At 40.6% G+C, this 21,772-nt stretch overlaps 1 protein-coding gene across 1 annotated transcript in view; it reads left to right on the top strand.

Annotated features, from left to right (window-relative positions):
- LOC118216581 overlaps nucleotides 1-21,772 on the top strand; it is a 50,804-nt gene that overhangs the window by 5,733 nt on the left and 23,299 nt on the right. Inside the window, exons 6-9 of the mRNA XM_035397892.1 lie at nucleotides 500-598; nucleotides 6,499-6,810; nucleotides 7,387-7,647; nucleotides 8,317-8,369. Coding sequence (XP_035253783.1) covers nucleotides 500-598; nucleotides 6,499-6,810; nucleotides 7,387-7,647; nucleotides 8,317-8,369 — 725 coding nt within the window. The remainder of the gene's footprint in view (nucleotides 1-499; nucleotides 599-6,498; nucleotides 6,811-7,386; nucleotides 7,648-8,316; nucleotides 8,370-21,772) is intronic.

Below are 21,772 nucleotides of genomic sequence, written 5' to 3'. Positions count from 1 at the left end.
TTATCATACTGAAGTTTCAATATGAGAACAGAATCTGAATTAAATCTGAAAATGGATTACACCAGACACATTGAATCTGAGAGCAGACTACATCAGACACATTGAATCTGAGAGCAGACTACATCAGACACATTGAATCTGAGAACAGACTACATCAGACACATTGAACCTGAGAACAGACTACACCAGACACATTGAACCTGAGAACAGACTACATCAGACACATTGAATCTGAGAGCAGACTACATCAGACACATTGAACCTGAGAACAGACTACATCAGACACATTGAACCTGAGAACAGACTACATCAGACACATTGAATCTGAGAGCAGACTACATCAGACACAATGAACCTGAGAACAGACTACATCAGACACATTGAATCTGAGAGCAGACTACATCAGACGCATTGAATCTGATAACAGGCTACATCAGACACATTGAATCTGATAACAGGCTACACCAGACTCAGTAACCATATGTTCTCTCTCACACAGGATGGAGCACTGAGACAGTGGTCAGGGTGGTGATTGTAGTGCTGGCCACCCTGGGGATGCTAAAGGTTCTTATGTGGTACTGCAGGAGACGCCCAGCAAGTAAGCACACTAGCACTGAGACACAATAACCAAGTGCTCAACATTTTCCAGTTTTGAATGAAGACAGGGGACCCTGGTACTGAAACCAACTGTTCAAAGTATCTTATGACAAGATATATTCTCCACCCTCTTTCTTCTTAATTTTACAAAAATCAACAGATGGTGGTTGCATGTCAGCTAAATAGCATAAATGTTAGAATATGTTAGAATGCTGTTAGACATGTTGGAAGATAAAAAGGTAAATAAGCATCATTAATCATCCAATAAAAAAATATCTGAATAAAATCTAATCCAGGAAAATACAACACTAACGATTACTCACAAAGCCACCAACTGTAAATGACAGTTTCTGAGTATGTCTGAGTGAACAGGATTCAGTAGTAAAACTTCCAGTGTGCTTTTACTTAAATGTGGATTGTTCAGCCTTGGTCCTGAACGATAATACTTAGTAAGCACTTGGTGATAAAACACACTGTATTGCACATCTTTAAGGCTTTATGCCGAATTAAGACAAGAGTGGCAGAGACACGCACATCTGCAGTCCTTAATTAGGGCAGGTCTGGAATGGAACCGCAATCAAAGCTACAATGAGTCAAAGCACCCACACACTGTAACCCTTGCTTTGATTTGAGCGAAAGTTGCCACTACCATGTTTCCCCAAGAACAGCGTCTGATAAAGACTGAACAGTTTCCCGTTTCCACTGTTGCAGGTGAGCTTGACAACCAAGAGTCAGCACAGCCTGAGGAGTGATCATATCAGCAAAGCCCTAGAGGACCAATGCAATGGAGAGCTTCCCTCATATGTACAGCTCCCATTGATGTGTATAAATGTCTTTAAGCTGTGCAGAATTTAGCCTTCAAAAAGGAAGAGAACAAATAGAAACATATTTCAATTTTAATAAAACATAAAGGGCATATTGTAAAATTCAAAATATTTTCATTTTAAAGAACCATTATTAGTGCTGGTCAAATATATAACAGACACAACCAACTCCCATTTCACCTATCATTAACAAAAGGGCTTCAGCCTACAGCTGACTGGCTGATCAACAGGAACCATCAGAACTGTCGCCTCTCCTGATTGATGTGTGTTGCTATACCAACGCAGAAAGTATTTATGAGTGATCAAAACATCCTTTTCTGTCTTCCCACTCAAGGATTCTCTGATTATGTTGTTAATTTTCTAAAACTTACTTTTTTACTTCTTCACACGGATCTCACAGATCTTTATTGTTTAGTATTCCATTTTGCTGGATTTAGCTAAATCTGTGGTGACTGGTGGTCAAAAATGTTTGTATTCACGCTTCAAATACCATAGTTCAAATCTAGCTGAAGATACTTCTAGGAGCACGTTGCGTGCATATTTTTCTTAAAAGATTAATCCAGCGGTAATGTACTTTGGAGAACGATAGAGACACACCGTAATATTGACCCACATATCAAACCTAATTTGAATGATGCTTTTTGGAGTTTTATTCAAGTTCAAGTTCCTTTGCGTGTGTCATCACATGTGAACACTTGGCAGGACTGTTGCACCCAACAGCATTTAGCCTATAAAAGAGCAATTACAGAATCCAAACCCAGTGAAATGATGTTGCCACAAAAACTCCATCATTTAAAGGATTAACACTTTAATTGCTGTATATTACTTACATCTCCAGTTCTTGAAAAATGACAGAAAATGTTTGTTTTAAAAGGTTATTTTATAGTGTTTTCGGTTCAAATGCTATTGCATTCTTTAATACTTATTATGCTTGGGATGTGCACAATGCCTAGTTGTTTATCGCTAATTTATTCATGATGCTTTTGTGAGTTAATTTTATCTTAGTTATAAATAGCTCAGCATACAAATATCACTGTCAAAATAAAAATGTGTTGATTTGTTGATTTATTTTCTATTTGTTTTTCTTTACATGACAAGGAAAATTAGCACATTGTGCTGAAAATTCCATCATGTCGATTTCTGTCAATTACACTTTATTTTGTGAATTGCACAGCAAATGTCAATATCCAAACATTAATAACACATCATAGAAAATCATCCTGCTGGGGTGAAAACTTGCATTGGCATTGAAATAGAATTACACAATTTATAATAACTAATAACAAAACAATAATATACAGCCTTCTATGTGAGAGGCAAGGATAGTTTTCAAAATCACATTTCTTTGGGATCCTGGGTTTTCCAATGTTTTACATTAAAACAGTGACTGAACAATAACATGTTAGAGGACCACCAGCAACTTCAAAAATACAATGATTTAAAAGTGCTGAATGGAAGAAATGTCTTTATTTAGGAACATCTGAACCCAATAGTGAGATGTGATCGGATGCAGCTGCCCAAAATCAATAAGTCAGTGTTAGTGATTCTGTACCTGAAGAGCATTGCAAAGGGTTAACACTGCACATTCCCTACATTCAATACATCTTTTTAATCTTCATTTCATGCCACAATCCAACTGGATGCTAATTAAAACAATATTTAGGTCTATACTAAACAAACAATTTTTCTACCAATGCAATTTATAGATAAACACTTTTCTCCCTGTAATATTAAAATACCAAGCCAGAACAAAGACGGTGCATTCTATAGCCTGAAGTAAAAGTGTTATATGCCACAAGACACTACCAGCAAGTCCAGCAAGTTTGTGCGGAATGTTCCAGAATACAGCTGTGACACATTCAGTGTTCAGCTGAAGGATGAACCAACACTTTTTCAAAGTACTAAGCACCTCGGTTTATTAATAACTAAAGACAACAGCTACCCAACCAGCCACCGACAGCACATACAGCGTCTTCTGGGCCAAACCGTGTGAGATTTCTCTGTCCCTCAGCCCCAGTGTCACTGCAGGCAGAGCAGATAAAAGTGAGTCCTGATTACCTGGTTGCCTACAGCTGTGACTGCAGGCCAAATTAACCATTTCCCCCAGCCCTTGGCCTACAGTTACCACAGTAATCACACCTCTCCTCCAAAATAGTTTGGATAGAACAGTGGGCCCTTCCTGTTTTTTGAGCCATTTCCTGTGAAGTATACCATGTTAAAAGGCTGGGCAGCAGTAAGAAGGGCTGTGCAGGGCATCAGCCATGGCAATGGTGACTGCCACACACAGAAAAGCAGACAAAAGACTGTATCATGCTGCATGCAAACACAACAAAATACATCAAATGGTAGCCTGCTACATGTAGCAATCAACATGAAAGTCAAATCATAATGAAAAAAATAAATGAACTAGACAATCAGGAAAACTTGTATCCGGGGTATTGATCTAAACACCATACATGCGTTGTTTCTTGTCAGTTGGTTGTCCTTTAGCCATGATCTAAGTGCACTGGCAAAGGAGTGATGTGATGGGCAAATTTGTGTGGTGTGATGCAGGGCTGGGAGTGGCCACTGATCACATGGCGAACAGACGTTTGGCTTTCTGCTTTTTGTTGGCAATAAAAAGCCAACCCAACAGGATCCTCCACCAAACAAGGAAAAAGGCCCACCTGGCAACCAAACATTTCTCAGGCAAAGTAATAACAAAACTCAGAAACAACGACTTGTACCCACAGCAGCCCCCCTAAGCTCTCTCCTTTAGGCCTGAGCACCAGGCCTTTTATTAGGCCCAATGATCAGGTAATAGGCCACAGATGTAGTGACTACAATACAGCACAGCTGTGTCCATACCTGTGTGTGGGGCTGGTGCTGCCCCCTGGTGGACAGCAGCAACCCAACTCCCCACCTGGCATCATAAAGGCTAGTGGCAGCGTGGCTAGAACTGTGAGTTGCTAAAAGTGCTTTTCCTTCCTGAAACTACAGTGTTCCCCTTTTCCAGAGATCGGGTTGAGCTAATATTAGATTTCTGTAAAAGCATTTAAGGTGGAGGCTCCCAATATATGATTATGTTTGCAACTGAACATTCTAATGCTGATGTACCAATCGCTGCTGGAAATCAAAAGCAATGGAGCCCTAGAACACTGACTCAGAACATTGAAGAAACATTCCAAAAAACCTACCCTTCAAAGGGTTTATCTTTACAAAGGTAGTGTGTGGAGGTGGAGGAGTGGAGGTTAATAAGACACATGTCTGTGCTTATTACAGTGTTTTCCCAGCTCAGACAGTTGTGACATCTAAGGACATAGCAGTGATGGTGGCTATTTAGCTTTCTGTCTAAGCTCTTAAGCGTTTATTTGCTCACAGACTCAATGCATTTCAGTCTGGTTTTGCTTCCTTGCACCCAGCTTGTCAGGCAATGTGTCAGATGAGGTACTTCCTCTTATTTTGGCCATTTCCTGTAAAGTATACCTGTGTAAAATGGCTAGGCACCAGTATGAAGGGCTGAATAGAGCATCAGCCATGGCAATGGTACTGTTGTGGACCCTGTTGTGGATATCAGGATATTGTCACAGACTTTCAGCTGAAGGTGAGTCCCTCTTTCTGCCTCAATCTTATATTAATTAATTTATTAATTGATTCATATATAATCCTCATAAATATGCACCCAAATGTACAAGAATAAAACAGTATCACATTCGATAAATTGTCAATTTATTGTACTATGGAAGAGTAAAGCATGTTACAGTCACATAGCAGAACATGGAAAAAGACATGTCACAGAGACCGCTACTACTACTTTATATGAATAGATTCAGACTCTCTTCTTTTGTTTTTTTTTTTTTGTTTTCAGTTTAAAATTCAAGAGGAAGTAACTATAATATAGTCTCATACTGTAGGAGCACATTGAGAAACCCTATAACAGTGGTGTCAAACTCGTTGCCATGGAGGGCCGTGTGTATGCAGGTTTTCATTCCAGCCTCAGATCTTGATTATATAATTAGTTAAATTATTTGCTGAATTAGGGATGCAGGTTTGTGCACAATGGTGACCCGACGTCTATGGTGACCCGCATTGTCTAAATAAAAATTTTCTTATATTCTGTGCTTCAATGCAGTTAAACGCATATGGCTGAATGAGTAATTGGACTCAATTAAGGCAGCATTAATTGGTTGGAATGAAAACCTGCATACACACGGCCCTCCATGGCAACGAGTTTGACACCACTGCCCTATAATATAAAAATGCACACATTTGAATAAAAACAGTCTTAATTATATCTTATTTATAAGGACTATCACATAAATACTACTGATACTACTATATTAAATGATCCAGACTCTTCTTTCTTTTTTGTATGTTTGTTTTTAGATTAAAGTTCAAGAGGTAGCAAAAGTTTCAAAGTTTCAGCATATTAACTTTATCAGTGAAATTACTTTATATTCCGGTACCAAGCAGTTACACAGACTTTCAAATAGGAAATTATATTATTAAATTATTAATGATAGCGTCATTGATATTGTTATTAAAGCAGTATACATGCTGTAATATATGCAAATTCAAGACACAGTATCCTAACTTTATCATTAAGACAGATTTACAGCCACTCCAAACACTATCCATAATGATCCATGTCTTTCAGTAGTAAAATTCATAAAACACAAACATTATCAGAATCTAAGAATGTTCATTTCTGATTAAAAGTAGAGCAAACAGTTCTTCCTTCCACTAGGAGGCAACTACATGATGTTGAAAAGAAAAAGAATATCTTTGCTACATGCTGCAACCACATTAGGACAGAATAAAGTAATGATGCAGATCTTGGGACTAAAAGCATGACTATAATCGGTACATGCAATACTTTTCCATTCTAGCGTAAAATATAGCTCAAATATTCATTACAGCTATTACATTTTAAGTCTATTTATAGATCTGTTTAATCCTCCAGACTAACCTGGGTTTAATCATCTGTTGTTTACCTTTAATGCACTAACTGTAATTTGCCTCTATATTTAAATGCAGTATTATCATGTCTTGTGCTCGGTTGGATCTCTGTATTTGGTATATTATTCTCTTAATGCAGTGTTGGTACAGTACAAATACTTTCATTCTGGGGAGATACAGAGGGTCTCTCTACAAGCCCCTGCTGAGACCAACGGGACAGAATTCATCTGGGAGTGGACGTCACATGATGGAAGCTACACAAACGCTCGGATAATAACTATACAGTCTGATGGAACGTATTCATGGAATTTGAAGAAGGAGTCTATTTTAAAACAAAGGAAGTACGACATTTATCTGCGAGCAAATTGGAAAGATGCAGGAGTTTTTACTTTTAGTCAAACTAAACCAGAGGAAGTGAACTTGGCCGTGGCTGAAGTGTTCGCTGTAGAAGGTAAATGCACTATTTCATGTAGTTTGGAAATGATGACATTACAAATAAGTAGACATATATTTTCTAAATAATATAAGACAAATGTAAAACAAAGTTGAGGTATATCTTTCTTTTTTACTTTTTAAAAGGTTGAATCTGAAATTAGATTGAAATATCATGTAAAGTCATTCATATATAATGTGTTAAATGAACTTTTACAGAGTACATATGGTTCCTATTGAACTCATATGCACTCTGGTAGAGTTAAATTAACACTGGTCATTTTACTGTGTGAATAATAGGTCAATGTACCAGGAACAGCTTAATTGGACAAGTAAAGTGCCTCGTGTTTCTCATGTTGTGACACAGTGATATGATATGTGATATATTATGAGGAAATAGATCAGATTAGTCTATTTTTTGAGCAATACACACTACAAAAACCAAAGTTCCATTTCTCCATAGAATTCCCAACACAGAGCTGGAGGACTGTATATTGCTTTAAATTTGATGACTGGTTTTGAGATGTAGGCCACGCAATGATTTGAGGAAAATGTTGACAGTATTCTCTAAATCAATTGCTCTTTGCTCCTGCAGTGAAACCATTTCACATGGACACAGTAAATGAAGGTTCTGATGTGGTCATGAGCTGTGAAGTATCACACCGTCCAGATTCAGCTACACTGGACTGGGAAAGGGACAGAGAACCTACTGCTAACACAACGCTGTTCTACAACAACACTGCCCACATCATCATCCACAGTGCTGACCAATACAGTGAGGGATCATATTACTGCACACTCAGATGGAATGGAGTACATATTTTCAGCATTCCCAGGACACTTCAAGTCTATGAAGGTATGTTACTATGGATACGGTCTTCACTGGAGCATTTACAAAATCATCCTGAGTTTCAACCTATTTTCATGAGCAAATTTATGACTGTGAAACATACATCATTCATTAAGATAAAGCAAGTAATGTCTCCCTAATTATCTTAAGACTCCAGTATAATAGATGCAGGATTGCATATTAAGTAGGAAATCTTGGGTTTCCATATTTTTTTAAAAACTTGTCAGAAACACTATTCGCAGTTTACCACAGTATAACAATAAGGGCTGCCAAAGGTTTAATACTTTTTTTTAAACTACAATTTGTGTATCAGACTACCAAAGTCAAGGTGCTAAAGGTTAATTTTCCTGGACCTGGTTATACTCACAAAAAATAATCTGACTGAAATTATTATATTTTTCTGTTGACCTTCAGTTGATTGTACTGTGAACAGACACAAAGTAGGCAGGTTGTTATTTTGGTCTGTACAAATGGTACAGATATACACATGTAAACTCCAGGATAGACCTGGACTACCAAAAATTTGGCTGCACTGCCAGATTTGGTTAGTTGGCAACCCAGAGGAATAAAATTTAATTTGGTTCAACATCCCTGGAAGGGCTGCTGGTTGGCTCATTCAGCTACAGCACCAATATGTGTACAGACACTCATGCTAACCACAGCTTTATTTCCCAGGTACATATGAAACACAACGCACTCTGTACAGAGGAAGTTTGAACAGCAGTGAGGCAGTGCTAGCCGTGTGTGTTGGAGTGCTGTTGCTGTTAGGCGGTCTGTTGTTTCGGCGTCTGAAAACAGCAGCAGGTAAGGGCTCTTCTCTCTGTTCCTGGTTCACCGCTCTGACAGAGCTTTCTAGAGCATTCACACTACAACATTTCTTTGAACTCTGCTCTGATAGTATAGTGTTATTAAATGCATTGTTTTTAAATTATGTTTTTCATTTTTTCTTTTGATATAATTGGAAACAAACCAATGCCATACACAAGATCAACCAAATATGTCCAATCAGTTCCCAGAGAGATCATTTACAGTTTGCTTACATGTTTTTTCCCTCTCAGGTTCCTCCTCATCACCAGCTGAAGGGAAAGGTGCAGCTGATGCAGTCTACAGTAATGTCACAGATCTGCAGCAGGGTCAAGGTAGTGTAGGAAACAAGACTATTCACACATAGCATGAGGCAGTGCAGTAATGTATATAGGGAATACACTACATTACAGGCATTTATCATATGCTCTTATACACACTGACTTACACTGCTTTTTGCATTTTAAAAACATAGCACCCATTTTTACAGCTGGATATATAGTATGCTGGAGCTATACAGTTCCTTGCTCAAGGGTACAGTAGCAGTGTCCTACCTGGGAATCAAACCTGCTACCTTTCGGTTACAAAGCTTGTTCCTTAACCAATAGATTACAGTACAGAATGTACTTATAGGCCACGTATGGCATGATCATAGTAAAGATTGAATCATACTTCATAAATTTGCCTGAGTGATCAAAAATGTAACATGGCTCAGTGCTCCTTATATGGTAAACCATATAAAGTTATTTTAAAAGGTTTCCTTAAATATTTCTGTCTCTTACACTCCTATCTACATTAGCAGTGGATGAGAATGGTGATTCCAGTGCAGCTGGTGCAATCTATAGTAAGCTACAGAAAGTTGCAGAGCTACCAACTGGCTTAACTGAACTATTGATACGGTGCATGAACCGGTGAACTAATTCACGGGAAAGCTTGCATTATGGGCTTGCATCCTAGACTAAATTCAAAACTCCACTTAGCCCAGTAATAAGCTTAATCTGTGTTAGTGAAACCGGCCCCGTGCGTTCCATGTGCCAAATGTGTGTGGGAAATTAATTACACTGAACAACTGGAATTGGGACCATTTTGGTGCATCAGACTGCACCTCTTGTACTTCAAAAGATGCACAACTGAGCAATACCTCATTATGTGTTTTTCTTATCAAAACAAAAGTGCATACCAGGGGTTGCACCTTTGCCATCTCTTAAAAGGAGGCTGAGTTGCAGGTATGCCTGGACTTCCACATCCCGGACCATGTTAATCAGATCCGTTAATTGACCCAGGTCTGATAAAAATGCAGATTTAATTCTGGCCAAAATCATTTGTAAAATATGATGTATCTTTAATGGTTTAAATTAACATTTTACATTTTTAAAACATTACTTTTTTCCTTTTTAAAAAAAATCAAAACAAGAACCAAAGCACATTTAAACATAGACATTTACAAAATTACGAAACATAATAACACTCAACAGGATAACATAGAGAAAACAATTTGCAAAACAAGGATACATATATCAATAATAACACTCACAAGGACAATAATTGTTTTTAAGATATACAATAAATAACATATAAAAGGTACGTGCGCTCGGGGTGGTGTGCAGAGCAAGTGCCCCTCCTGGGGGGGTGGACTATATGATGAGTTCTTTCCAGTGGTCCACCCCCCATTTCTCTCTCGCCAGGTCCTTGTTTTTCTAAAGTCCACCAAAACGCCGTCCTGGAGGAGGTTTTGAGTCCTCCTCCGGAGAGTGACCAGGTCCACAGTTGTTTTTTGGTAGACCTTGATGTTCCTCGTCTCCCACAGGACCTGCTTGATGGTATTGACGATCCCCCACTGACGCTGGAGCTCCGTGGTCTTGAGTCCCCCTCGGGGACCGTAGAGGACGCTCTCAGCCGTCAGGGAGGACATCGGCAGCAACCTGTTTTGGGAGACAGAGGAAACAACAAGGCCCCAGACCCGCCTAGCCACGGTACACTCCCAGAACAGATGGTAATTGTGTTCTGAGTCAATGCAACCGTGGGGGCAGCGCTCAGTGAGGGCTAAGTGCCTGCGGTACATAAAAACTCTTGTGGGGAGACACCCGTGAGCTGTCATCCAGGCAATGTATTTTTGTTTGTTGGTAAGACACTTGTGTGTCACATTTGCCCAGATGACTTGCGGGTCCCAGGCCGGCCCTGACCTCGGGAGCGTGGCGGTCTCTTTAGATCTTAAATGAGCCATGATGATTTTATAGCTCCACGAGGTCAGGCCAGCCCTGGGCAATCCCGTCCTGAGAGCAAAGTCCCTCAGGGCCTGATAGACATAGGGGGGGTCCCAGCTGTATGGTGTAGTAAGGTCCAGCACACCCAGGCCCATTGTCCGCAGGAAGGGGGTGGCATAGTACCTGGCAAAGGCACCAGAGGCCTTTCCCTCCTTCCCGACGTTCTGGACCAGGGCGGCCAGACCTTGCACCATGAGAATGGTGACTATGTCCGGGACCCCCCGCCCCCCATTCCTCTCCTCTTTGAGGAGGGTGACTCTACTTAATTTCTCCATATTACTCCCCCAGACAAAGTGAAAGGCCAACCTAACAATTTGTTTGCTGGTGGCCTTGTCTGGGGGAAACACCCTCCCCACATAGAGAAGAATGGGTAGGACAATTGCCTTCAGGACGAGGATCTTACCCGCCATGGTCAGGGGCCGCGCACTCCAGCTCCGGGTTTTATTTTGGACGTGGCGTAGGGCTCCCTCCCAGCTCGTTTGCCCTCCGCCGTCAGCCTGGAAGGTCACCCCCAAGAGCTTGATGGTATTTCTGCGTACAGGGAAGGAAACGGTTAGGGGCTCACTATAATAGGGAGACAGAAACAGTTCGCTCTTGTCCCTGTTGACCAGGGCGCCAGTGGCCGCACAGAAGTCGTCCAACACCTTGGTGGCACAAGCGATGGAGCGACTATCTGTGGCGACGATGGTGATGTCGTCCATGTACGCCATCACCTTTAGCCGCTCTCCCCTAGCCCCCGGCAGCGGGTAACCCGCCACTCCGGGGCTGGCCCTGATGGCCTGGAGAAACGGTTCCAGGTAGATGACGTACAGGAGAGATGCTAGAGGGCACCCCTGCCTGACGCCAGACCTGATGGCAAACGGGACAGAGGGCTGCTTGTTGACAACCACTCTGCCCGTTATGCCAGTCAGGCAGATCTTCGTCCAACGCCGGAGGGGGCCAGGGATGTTCATTCTCTCTAGCACTCTCTCCAGGCACACATGACTCACCCGGTCAAATGCCTTCTCCTGATCGAGGCTGAGAAGGCACAAGGGGGACCGCCGCTCCCCGGAGTGGATGATTAAATCCCTCACGAGGAGCAGGTTGTCGTTAATGGACCTCCCCTGCACGCTGCAGGTCTGGTCCGGTCCGATCACCGATGTAATCAGGCCTTGGAACCTCCTCATCAGCGCCTTCGCCATGATCTTATAGTCGACTGAGAGGAGGATGATCGGCCACCAGTTGCGGAGGTCCTTCAGGTCCCCCTTCTTTGGGACAAGAGCTACTAAGCTCTGTCTCAGTGAGGCCCCCAACCGCCCCTCCCTGTACGCCGCTCTGAAAACTTCAGCCACGTCCTCCTTCAGGAGATCCCAGTAAGTTTGGTAGAACTCGGCTGGGATTCCGTCAGGACCCGGAGCTTTATGTTGGTTGAGGGAGAGCACGGCCCGGGTGAGCTCCTCGGTGCTCAACTCCGAGTCCATCCGCTCGTCACCCAGACGTCTGTCAAGGCAGCCCAGGAAGGTGTCCATGAGAGCCCCATCGGAGGGCCTCTCACTATAGAGGCCCCCGTAGAACTCCCGGGCAACCTCCCGGACCTCCGCCTCTTCAGACACCACCACACCTCTGTTGTTATAGAGAGACAAGATGTTATTAGTCTTAGACCGCACCCTGCGGAAGAAAAACCGTGTGTAAAATATGATGGATATGAGATTGTACTGACAGCACATAACCGGCGTTTTCCTGTCAGGGTTAGAGGGTGGGTTTGAGGTTGTGGCTGCATCAATTAAACCTCATACTCACTCGCGGTTGTAGTTTAAAAATGGAAGTATTCGAGGCCTCATGCACACACACACCAACATTAAAACCCGTTTCAAAACCCGTTTTGGCTTCTTTAAACAATTAGAGTAAAGGGAGGAAGTGGGACTGTGGGGGAAAGGATTCAGTAAAAATAGGTCACTTGGTCATGAGACGTATAATTTCTAAACCAGAGGTTTGTTTGCTACAATGTCCACAAGAGGGTGGTATGCACCAAAAAGAAGACTCACACTTTTACTGTGAAGCAGAGGTGGAAAAATCTAGGTTCAGAAAGCAAAAATCCTCCCCAGTATTTTGTTGCAATCAAGTTGATTTGCTAATTAGCACATCTTTCAACCAGGAGGTAAAACTAATAAGCTGGTAAAGTTCAAGGGGGGAAGAAATATGACAGAGCTTTTTCTTTCTGTCCCCTGGACTTTCAACCTCTGCAGTTCAGACACTGTACAAGCACGAACGGGGTCCTGGAGTCACAGGCTCAACTGGGGGCCACATATATCTGTATTATACATTTCATACATTCATATATGTGTATTTTCATGAATATGTTTTATACATTTTCCTGCAAATAGGAAACCCAGATACCCCTAAAGAGGAGAATGACAGTGAGGAGCTCCAATACTTAATATTTTCCTTGACCACTCCCAGTTTGGGTAAGTTTGTTATACTTATTGTTATCCTAATAAAATGGGTATATTACTCTTGCCAGTTTATGAGATTTCTCCAGTGAATACAATGGGAGTAACATCTTAAGTTTGGGCACACATTACCTTATGAAAGGGGTGCAAAACCTCTTTCCTGGAGCGCTGGTGATGGCTTTTATTCCAACCAATTATTCTGGTCAAATTTTCGAAACCACTGTTTTCACCAATGCTGTTCACTCCACTGCGGAAATGCTCCAACTAAAGATATAATTTGTTCAATCTGCAGCTGCAGCTCCTAGCTTCACTAAACTTTCAGAGCAAATAAATGATTGAGATAATTAAATCATTACAAGCAGACGGTCTAATGGAATCCTGAAACAGATAAGCCTGTGTTGCCCATCTAACTAGCAAAAGCAATATTCAGTACTGGGGGTTCACAAATGTGGTGCTGGTTAGTCACAAGTTCTGCTGGTTTTTGTTTTATACTTAAAACAAGCAACTAATTGAGTCCCAATAATTACTGTTTGATCTTTTCACTGCTGTTTGGTGTTGCAGACCCTCACAGACAACAACGGAGGCAGTTGAACCCCCAGTCTCATTCTGTAAGTACGTTCCCTGAGATACTCAGGAGAATAACCATAAGGATTTTCTGTTCATCTGCATATCATAATGCAGGCACTGCGTATCATATTCATACAACCAATAAAAAATGGTTACATTTTGTGTATGGATGGTCCACATTATTTGAAAAGTTTGAATTTCATTGTTCTAAGATCATATTTAAGATTCTGATATGTCATATTTCTGCAGGAACAAGAAGAAAATGATAAAGTGATCTATGCAAGTGTCTGCAAAATGTAATATGGATAACATTTCAATGATTCAAATGGATAAATGAAACAAAAAGCCCACATTTAAAGTTGACATTTGAAGTCTGTACAGTGCAACTGTGTCACGTTTTCAGGGGGGTTGGACCCAGGCACAGAGTGAAACACACGAAACTCAAGAGGTAAAAGAAAATAAAGACTTTACTACAAAAAAGGTAAACACAAACAGGGAACAGAAAAGGCCACTATGGGTAAAAACACAAACTCCAAAATCTCTAAGAACAGAAAACAAGAGGAACTCAAAACAAAAGCAGGGCAGAACACAGGCAGGCAGAGTACACGGGTAGAAGCGCACACACACAAAACGGAAGCAGGACAAAGCGGGCAGGTACATAAAGTCAGAAACAAACACAAGGAATCAGCACCTGAGTCAAGGGGACAAAGAACTTAAATAGACAGGGGTAACAAGACACAGGTGAACTCAAAGAACAATCAAACCAGAAAAGGAGGGGATAACAATACACCAGTGGGAGCAATGAGACACAATCAGGAACAATAATAAAATAATTGAAAGCAATAATACAAATAACAGGGGAATGAGCAGGACACAAAACAGAAGTGCCGCCATCTGGTGGCCCAACAAGGAAAAACAGAGACAGAAACAGAACCATGACAACATCAATTAGAGATGAAAAAAGACAATCTGCAGATCTTACCAAGATCTGTTACTATGTGAATATGCCACTGTTGCATTCTGTTTTGCTAAAGGAAGCTTTTACATGCCTCTGATAATATTTAGATTTTGACTGTGAACAACACAGCTGTATTCTGGAAAATATATACATTAATAAGTTGTTTCTGTACTGTTTTTTGCAGTTTTATTTTTTCTTTTTCTTGTGTACTCCGATTTGTTGACTAATTGATGTATGAACAGCAGGGAGTGATATTGTTCAAGAAATAAGCAACATATTTATGTACAGGGTAGTAGTGTCTGGATATGGCGGTGTGCTCTTCAGTGTGCTTTTAACTGTTGTTAAGAAGTATACTTTTTATTTTTAGTAATAAAACAGCTGTGAAAAAGAACTGCATTATTAATTATTATAAGAACCCAAAATAAAACACAGTTAGTGACTGTGACACCGGCAGCACATGCAGTGTTTTCTGGGCCGAATGAACCACTCCCCCAGCCCTCTGCCTGCAGTTACCACAGTAACCACACCTCTCCTCCAAAATAGCTTAGAACAGTTGGCGTTTCCTGTTTTTCGAGCCATTTCCTGTGAAGTATACCATGTTAAAAGGATATCAGTAAGAAGGGCTGTGCAGGGCATCAGCCATGGCAATGGTGACTGCCACACACAGAAAAGCAAACAAAAGACTGTAGCATGCTGCATGCAAACATAGCAATATACAGCACATGGTAGCCTGCTACATGTTGCAATCAACATGAAAGTCATGATGAAATAAATAAAAGAACTAGACAATCAGGAAAACTTGTATGCGGGGTATTGGTCTAAATACCACACGTGTTGTTTGTTGTCAGTTGGTTGTCCTTTAGCCATGATCTAAGTGTACTGGCAAAGGAGTGATGTGATGGGCATGTTTGTGTGGTGTGATGCAGGGCTGGGAGTGGCCACTGATCACATGGCGAACAGACGTTTGGCTTTCTGCTGTTTGTTGCCAATAAAAAGCCAACACAGCAGAATTCTCCACCAAATCGTAAAAATGGCCAATCTGGCAACCAAATGTTTCTCAGGCAAAGTAATAACAAAACTCAGAAACAAAGACTTGTACCCACAGCAGCCCATCACATCACTCCCCCTAAGCTCTCTCCTTTAGGCCTGAGCGCCAAGCCTTTTATTAGGCCCAATGATCAGGTAATAGGCCACAGATGCAGCACAGCTGTGTACATACCTGTGTGTGGGGCCGGTGCTGCCCCCTGGTGGACAGCAGCAACCCAACTCCCCACCTGGCATCATAATGGCTAGTGGCAGCATGGCTAGAACTGTGAGTTGCTAAAAGTGCTTTTCCTCCCTGGAACTATACAGTTCCCACTTTTACACATATCTGGTTGAACTAATATTAGATTTCGGTAAAAGCCATTAAGGTGGAGGCTCCATGTAATTAGAATGTTTGCAACTGAACATTCTAATGCTGACGTAACAATCGCTGCTGGAAATCAAAAGCAATGGAGTTCTAGAACACTGACTCAGAACATCGAAGAAACATTCCAAACCCTACAAAGGGTTTATCTTTACAATGGTAGTGTGTGGAGGTGGGCCTGGCCATTTAGAATTTTATAAACAAGACACATGCCTGCGCTTATTACAGTGTTTTAGCTAGTTGTGACTTCTTAGGACATTGCAGTGGTGGTGTCTATTTGGCTTTCCTGTCCAGGGTCTTAAGGATTTATTTACACACAAACTCAAAGCATTTCAGTTTGGTTTTGCTTGCTTACACCCACTTGACAATGAGTCAGATGATGTACTTCCTCTTTGTTCAGCCATTTCCTGTCAACTATACCTTGTATAAAGGTTAGACACCAATAAGAAGGGCTGCATACGGCATCAGCCATGGCAATGGTATTGTGGTGGACCCTGTTGTGGATATCAGGATACTGTCACATTCTTTCAGCCAAGGGTGAGTCCCTCTTTCTGTCTTAATCATATATTCATTAATTTATTTATTTATTCATATATAAAGTTCATGACAATGCAGCCAAATGTATAATAATAGAACCAAATTTAAATGGACAAATCATCAATTTCTATATCGTCACTATAGAAGGGTAAAATATAATACAGTCACATAGCAGAACATGGAAAAAATGTCTTACTTTTAAATGTCTTATTTATAACAAAAAGTGTCACAGAGGCTGCTACTACTATATAAACTGATCCAGGCTTTTTCTTTGTTTGCTTGTTTTCTGTTTAAAATTCAAGAGGAAGCAAAAGGTTCAAAGTGACAGCATATTACTTTTATCAGTGAAATGGCTTTATATTCGATGCTAAGCAGCTACACAGACTTTTCAAATATGAAATTATATAATAACCATTCATGACAGTGTGATTAATATTGTTATTAAAGCATTATTCATGCTGTAAAATATGCAAATTCAAGACATTTTTTTGCATAGTCACTTTATCATTAAGAGAGATTTACAATCAATCCATACACTATCCACAACGGTCCATGTCTTTCAATGGTAAAATTCATAATAAAAAAGCATTATAAGAAGCTAAAAATGTTCATTTATGATATGGAGTACTGTAAGCAGTTAAGGTTCGCTTTGCTAGCTCTCCACTAGTAGGCTACTACAGGATGTTGAAAAGAAAGAAAATATCTTTGCAATGTACCACAACCACATTGAGGACAAAAAAGGTAATGATAATGATTTTGGGTCTAAAACCATGACTATAGCCGGTACAAGCAATACTTTTCCATCCTAGGCTAAAATATACCTCAAATATTCATTATAGGTGTGGGGATTATATTTTTATCTCAGGTTATAAATCTGGGATTAACTTTAATGAACTAACTGTACTTTGCCTCCATATTTAAATGCAATATTATCATGTCTTGTGCTCAGTTGGATCTCTGTATTTGGTATGTTCTTCTCTTACTGCAGTGTTGGTGCAGTACAAATACTTCCTATCTGAGCAGATACGGGGGGTCACTCTACCAGCCCCTGCTAAGACCAACGGGACAGAATTCATCTGGGAGTGGACGTCACATGATGGAAGCTACACAAACACTCGGATAATAACTATACAGTCCGATGGAACGTATTCATGGAATTTGAAGGCGAACATGTCTATTTCAAAAGAAGGAACATATGACATTATTCTCAGACCAGAGTTACAAAATGCAGGAGTTTTTACTTTTATTCAAACTAAACCAAAGAAAGTAGAAGTGGCCCAGTTTGAAGTGTTCGCTATAAAAGGTAAATTTGGGCTTTGATGCATTTTATAAATTATATTATTAATGAGATTATACAGTATCTCTCTCACACTATGTGTAAGAAATATAACACAAAGTTCAAGTTATATCTTGTATTTGACATTCAAAAAATCTGAAATTAAATTAAATTCATACACATTGTAAAGCTGCCCAGCAAAATGTTAAGTGTTAAATTAACTCGTACACATTTAACACGGTAGCCACTGAACACGTTTACTCTGTCACAGTTTAATTAACATTGGACATTTTACTGTGTGATTAATAAACCAATGTATGAGGAAAAGGTAGGTTGGATCATAGGGGAAAGTAGTGGCTCATAGTCCTCATGTTTGGACACAGTGCCTTATTAAATCTGAGGTGATATAGATCAGCATTGTCAATTTATTTAGAGTACATAGCACAACAAAACCAAGGTGAAAATTTTCACTTTATGGTTATATTTTTTCTTCCACCTCTCCATAGAATTCACAGCAGAAAACTGGAGGAGTGTATAGTGCTTTAAATTTGATGGCTGGTTTTTTAGATGTAGGCCACACAATGATTTGATAAAAAGGTTCACAAGCTTCTCTGAATCAATTGCTCTTTGCTCCTGCAGTGGAACCATTGCACTGGTCCAGAGAAAATGAAGGTTGTGATGTGATCAGGAGCTGTGAAGCATCACACCGTCCAGATTCAGCTACACTGGACTGGGAAAGGGACAAAGAACCTACTGCTAACACAACGCTGTTCTACAACAACACTGCCCACATCATCATCCACAGTGCTGACCAATACAGTGAGGGATCATATTACTGCACACTCAGATGGAATGGAGCACTTATTTTCAGCATTCCCAGTACATTTGAAGTCAACAAGGGTATGTTACTATGGATACGGTTTTCACTGTAGCATTTGCAAAAGCATCCTGAGCTTTAACCGTTTTTCATAAGTGAATTTATAACTGTGAAGCACTTCTTTCATTACGATTAAAGATAAACCCAAGTAATATCTCCATATTCCATATTTGCAAATGGTTTTGGTCTGTACAAATGGTACAGATATACACAAGTATACTCCACTATATACCAAGGGCCTCATTTATAATAATGTTCTTAGATTTATACTTAGTATTAAGATAATTTTCCGATGGTGTGCTTACGTTCGATTCATAAAAGATACTGAGCATAAATAACCTTGCTTACGCAGGTTCTAAGAAGCCCATTTGTAACTTACGCACCTGTGATCTATAAATCTCAAATGAACTTAAAATTGACGGCACCTGAACATGCCTTACAATCAGCAATTTCCCCTTATATAATGCTAGCACAAATAAGGGTTTAGTCAGAAATAACCATGGACCAAAAGAGAAGAGCAAATTATTTGGAAGATCATCATGCGCAAAAAAGCCGTTCCGGTCTCTGAAAACTCTCTCCTGTCTAAAAGCACGGTTTCCAATGTCTTCCAATAACACAAGAACAGCCATGGTCACTTTTTTCTAATTTGACACTATTTATAGAACATTGCATCCTGTTTTTAATTTAAAACACTTTGCGTCTGCCAATTAATCCCTCACACCTTTAATTGATAATTCCTATCAGATTGTTCATAAAGCTAATGCAAAGTTCACCACAGGCTTGGACGCGTATGCGTCCCAAACTGCAATACCCCTGCATAACCAGCAGGAAAATCACTTACATCAAGTCTAGACTTTGCGTAGAGATAAGATCATTTCCACGTCAGAGTAAGGTCTTATAAATAACTACTTATACGTGGTTTTCTGCGTAAGTCATACTTAAGATCAAAATTGATCATAAGTTTGTTCTATAAATGAAGCCTTTGGACTACAAAAAAATTGGGCTGGGCTGCCGGATTTGGTCACTTGGCAACCCAGAGGACAAAATAGAATTTGGTTCAACAGTCCTGGCTGCTTACCCATACTGGTAACCATGGACCAGAACAGACACCTGTAGGGTTGCCTAGCTACTGAAGGGCTGCTGGGTGATTCATTCAGCTACAGCAACACTCTGTGGTTTGTGGATGACCCCCAAGGTCACGGATCGAATCTGGACCGTGCCAGTGCAGAAGGTTCAGTCAGTTAGGGGTCTGTGTTTCATTGTTCTCTAGCGCCCCCCACTGTTGGGGCAAGTGTTTGTGGACTGCATGCCAAAGCCGCATACGAGACATGTTCCTTCGAGTCAACTACATGCAAGCTGAATGTGGGCTGTGGAGTGAAAACAAGCAGGCTGGATATACCACGTGTCAGGGATTGAGTGGCTGGGTAGCAATGGGGTATTCAGAATAAGGGTGGGAATTGGATATACTCAGCCCCATGTTTGGTGGACAAAAAAAATAAAGAAAAAAACTAGCTATGATGAAGTCACAACACTTGTTTAAAAATGACATATTAAGTATTTTAACATTTTAATCCTGAAATTCCTTCAAACAGTACATGCATGTTTCCATCTGAGACAACGATAATGCACAAAAAATGAAACAATAGATTAAATCAGGGATAAAATGTAAAGTAGAGGCTACCATACTGTAGGCATGGCTCACTCACCCATTAAATACAAATGACAGTTACTTTTGATGCTCATGTACATTTAGAAAATATAATAAAATTAAATAAGAAAAACTATAATATATACTCATAGCCCATGTATGTTTCGATCACAGTAAAGATTAATTCTTTGTATAATCAGAAAATGTATGATCTCATACCTTAAAGGGTTAATTAGACAAGTAATATACCAGCATGCCCTGTATAGAAACAGATCGGCCAGGCTGCCTATAATAGCTTTCATGGAGGGAGGTGGGGTATTTATTTTAGGCTATTCTGTAATGAGGCCTGAGTTTTTCTCTTCCACCAACTCTGTGTGAGTTCATTTACTTTTACATGTTGCTCACTACCTGTAGCAGTAGCATATGTGCTGATTGTACAGACAGTCATTCTAACCACAGCTTTATTCCTCAGGTACACGTGGCACACACACTCTGTACAGAGGGAGTTTGAACAGCAGTGAGGTGATGCTAATCTGCCGTTCTCCAGCCTCATACAGAACAGCATATTGGCAACGGGAGCCATCGTCTGGGACAAATGCAATCCGTGTGGCCTCAGCTGATAAATATGAGAATGCTTCGATTTCCATGGAGGTCGATAAAGAGAGAATCTCATCTGAGGGCTTTGATGGGCCTAATTTTCCTCTGAGAATCTCACCGGTGAAGTTTGGAGACAGTGGAAGGTACTTCTGTTCCTCTGAACACTCCCTGATGGCCACAGTCACTCTGGTAACTGTTCAGGGCAAGTCTGCACTTCAGGTTTAGCGTATGCTTACACAGTTTACAGAACTGAATAAATAACAGCATTCTTACACATTATGCTTATTAAAGTAGCCTTTTTTACAATATGCTGTGCCATGCAATGTAATTAGATTACAGCCATGGGTTAACAGTAATCAACAGAAGTGTTGAGCCCAAGTCATTAAGGTAGTGCACCTCACAGAAACTCAATGACGAATAATGGATGTTATCTGAACAAAAAATATTTTTCTGAAAAAAAAATAATAATAAATAAATAAAAAATCCATGTACATGTGCGCTCTCAGTCTCAGCAGTGCCCCCTGGTGGTCTGTCCAGGAATAAATCAGTTGTGCTGAACTGTGAGATATCACAGGTGATCGGCTCTGTGACCCTGGCCTGGCTCCGGATGAAGGGGGGCAGGGGCGCGCTCATAAAACAGGAGGTCCTGAGTGAGATGCACCCAGAGAAAATGCTCAGTCTCACCCTGCCCATTCTGAGCAGAGACCAGCTGCACTGGGCCTGTGCAGTGTTCACAGGGAGCATGCTCAGAGCACAGGTCCCCCTC

The sequence above is a fragment of the Anguilla anguilla genome, chromosome 17, assembly GCF_013347855.1.
Source record: "Anguilla anguilla isolate fAngAng1 chromosome 17, fAngAng1.pri, whole genome shotgun sequence".
Taxonomy (NCBI): Eukaryota; Metazoa; Chordata; class Actinopteri; order Anguilliformes; family Anguillidae; genus Anguilla; species Anguilla anguilla.
Note: the sequence above shows the minus strand (reverse complement) of the source record. Positions and strands in the feature narration are given on the sequence as shown.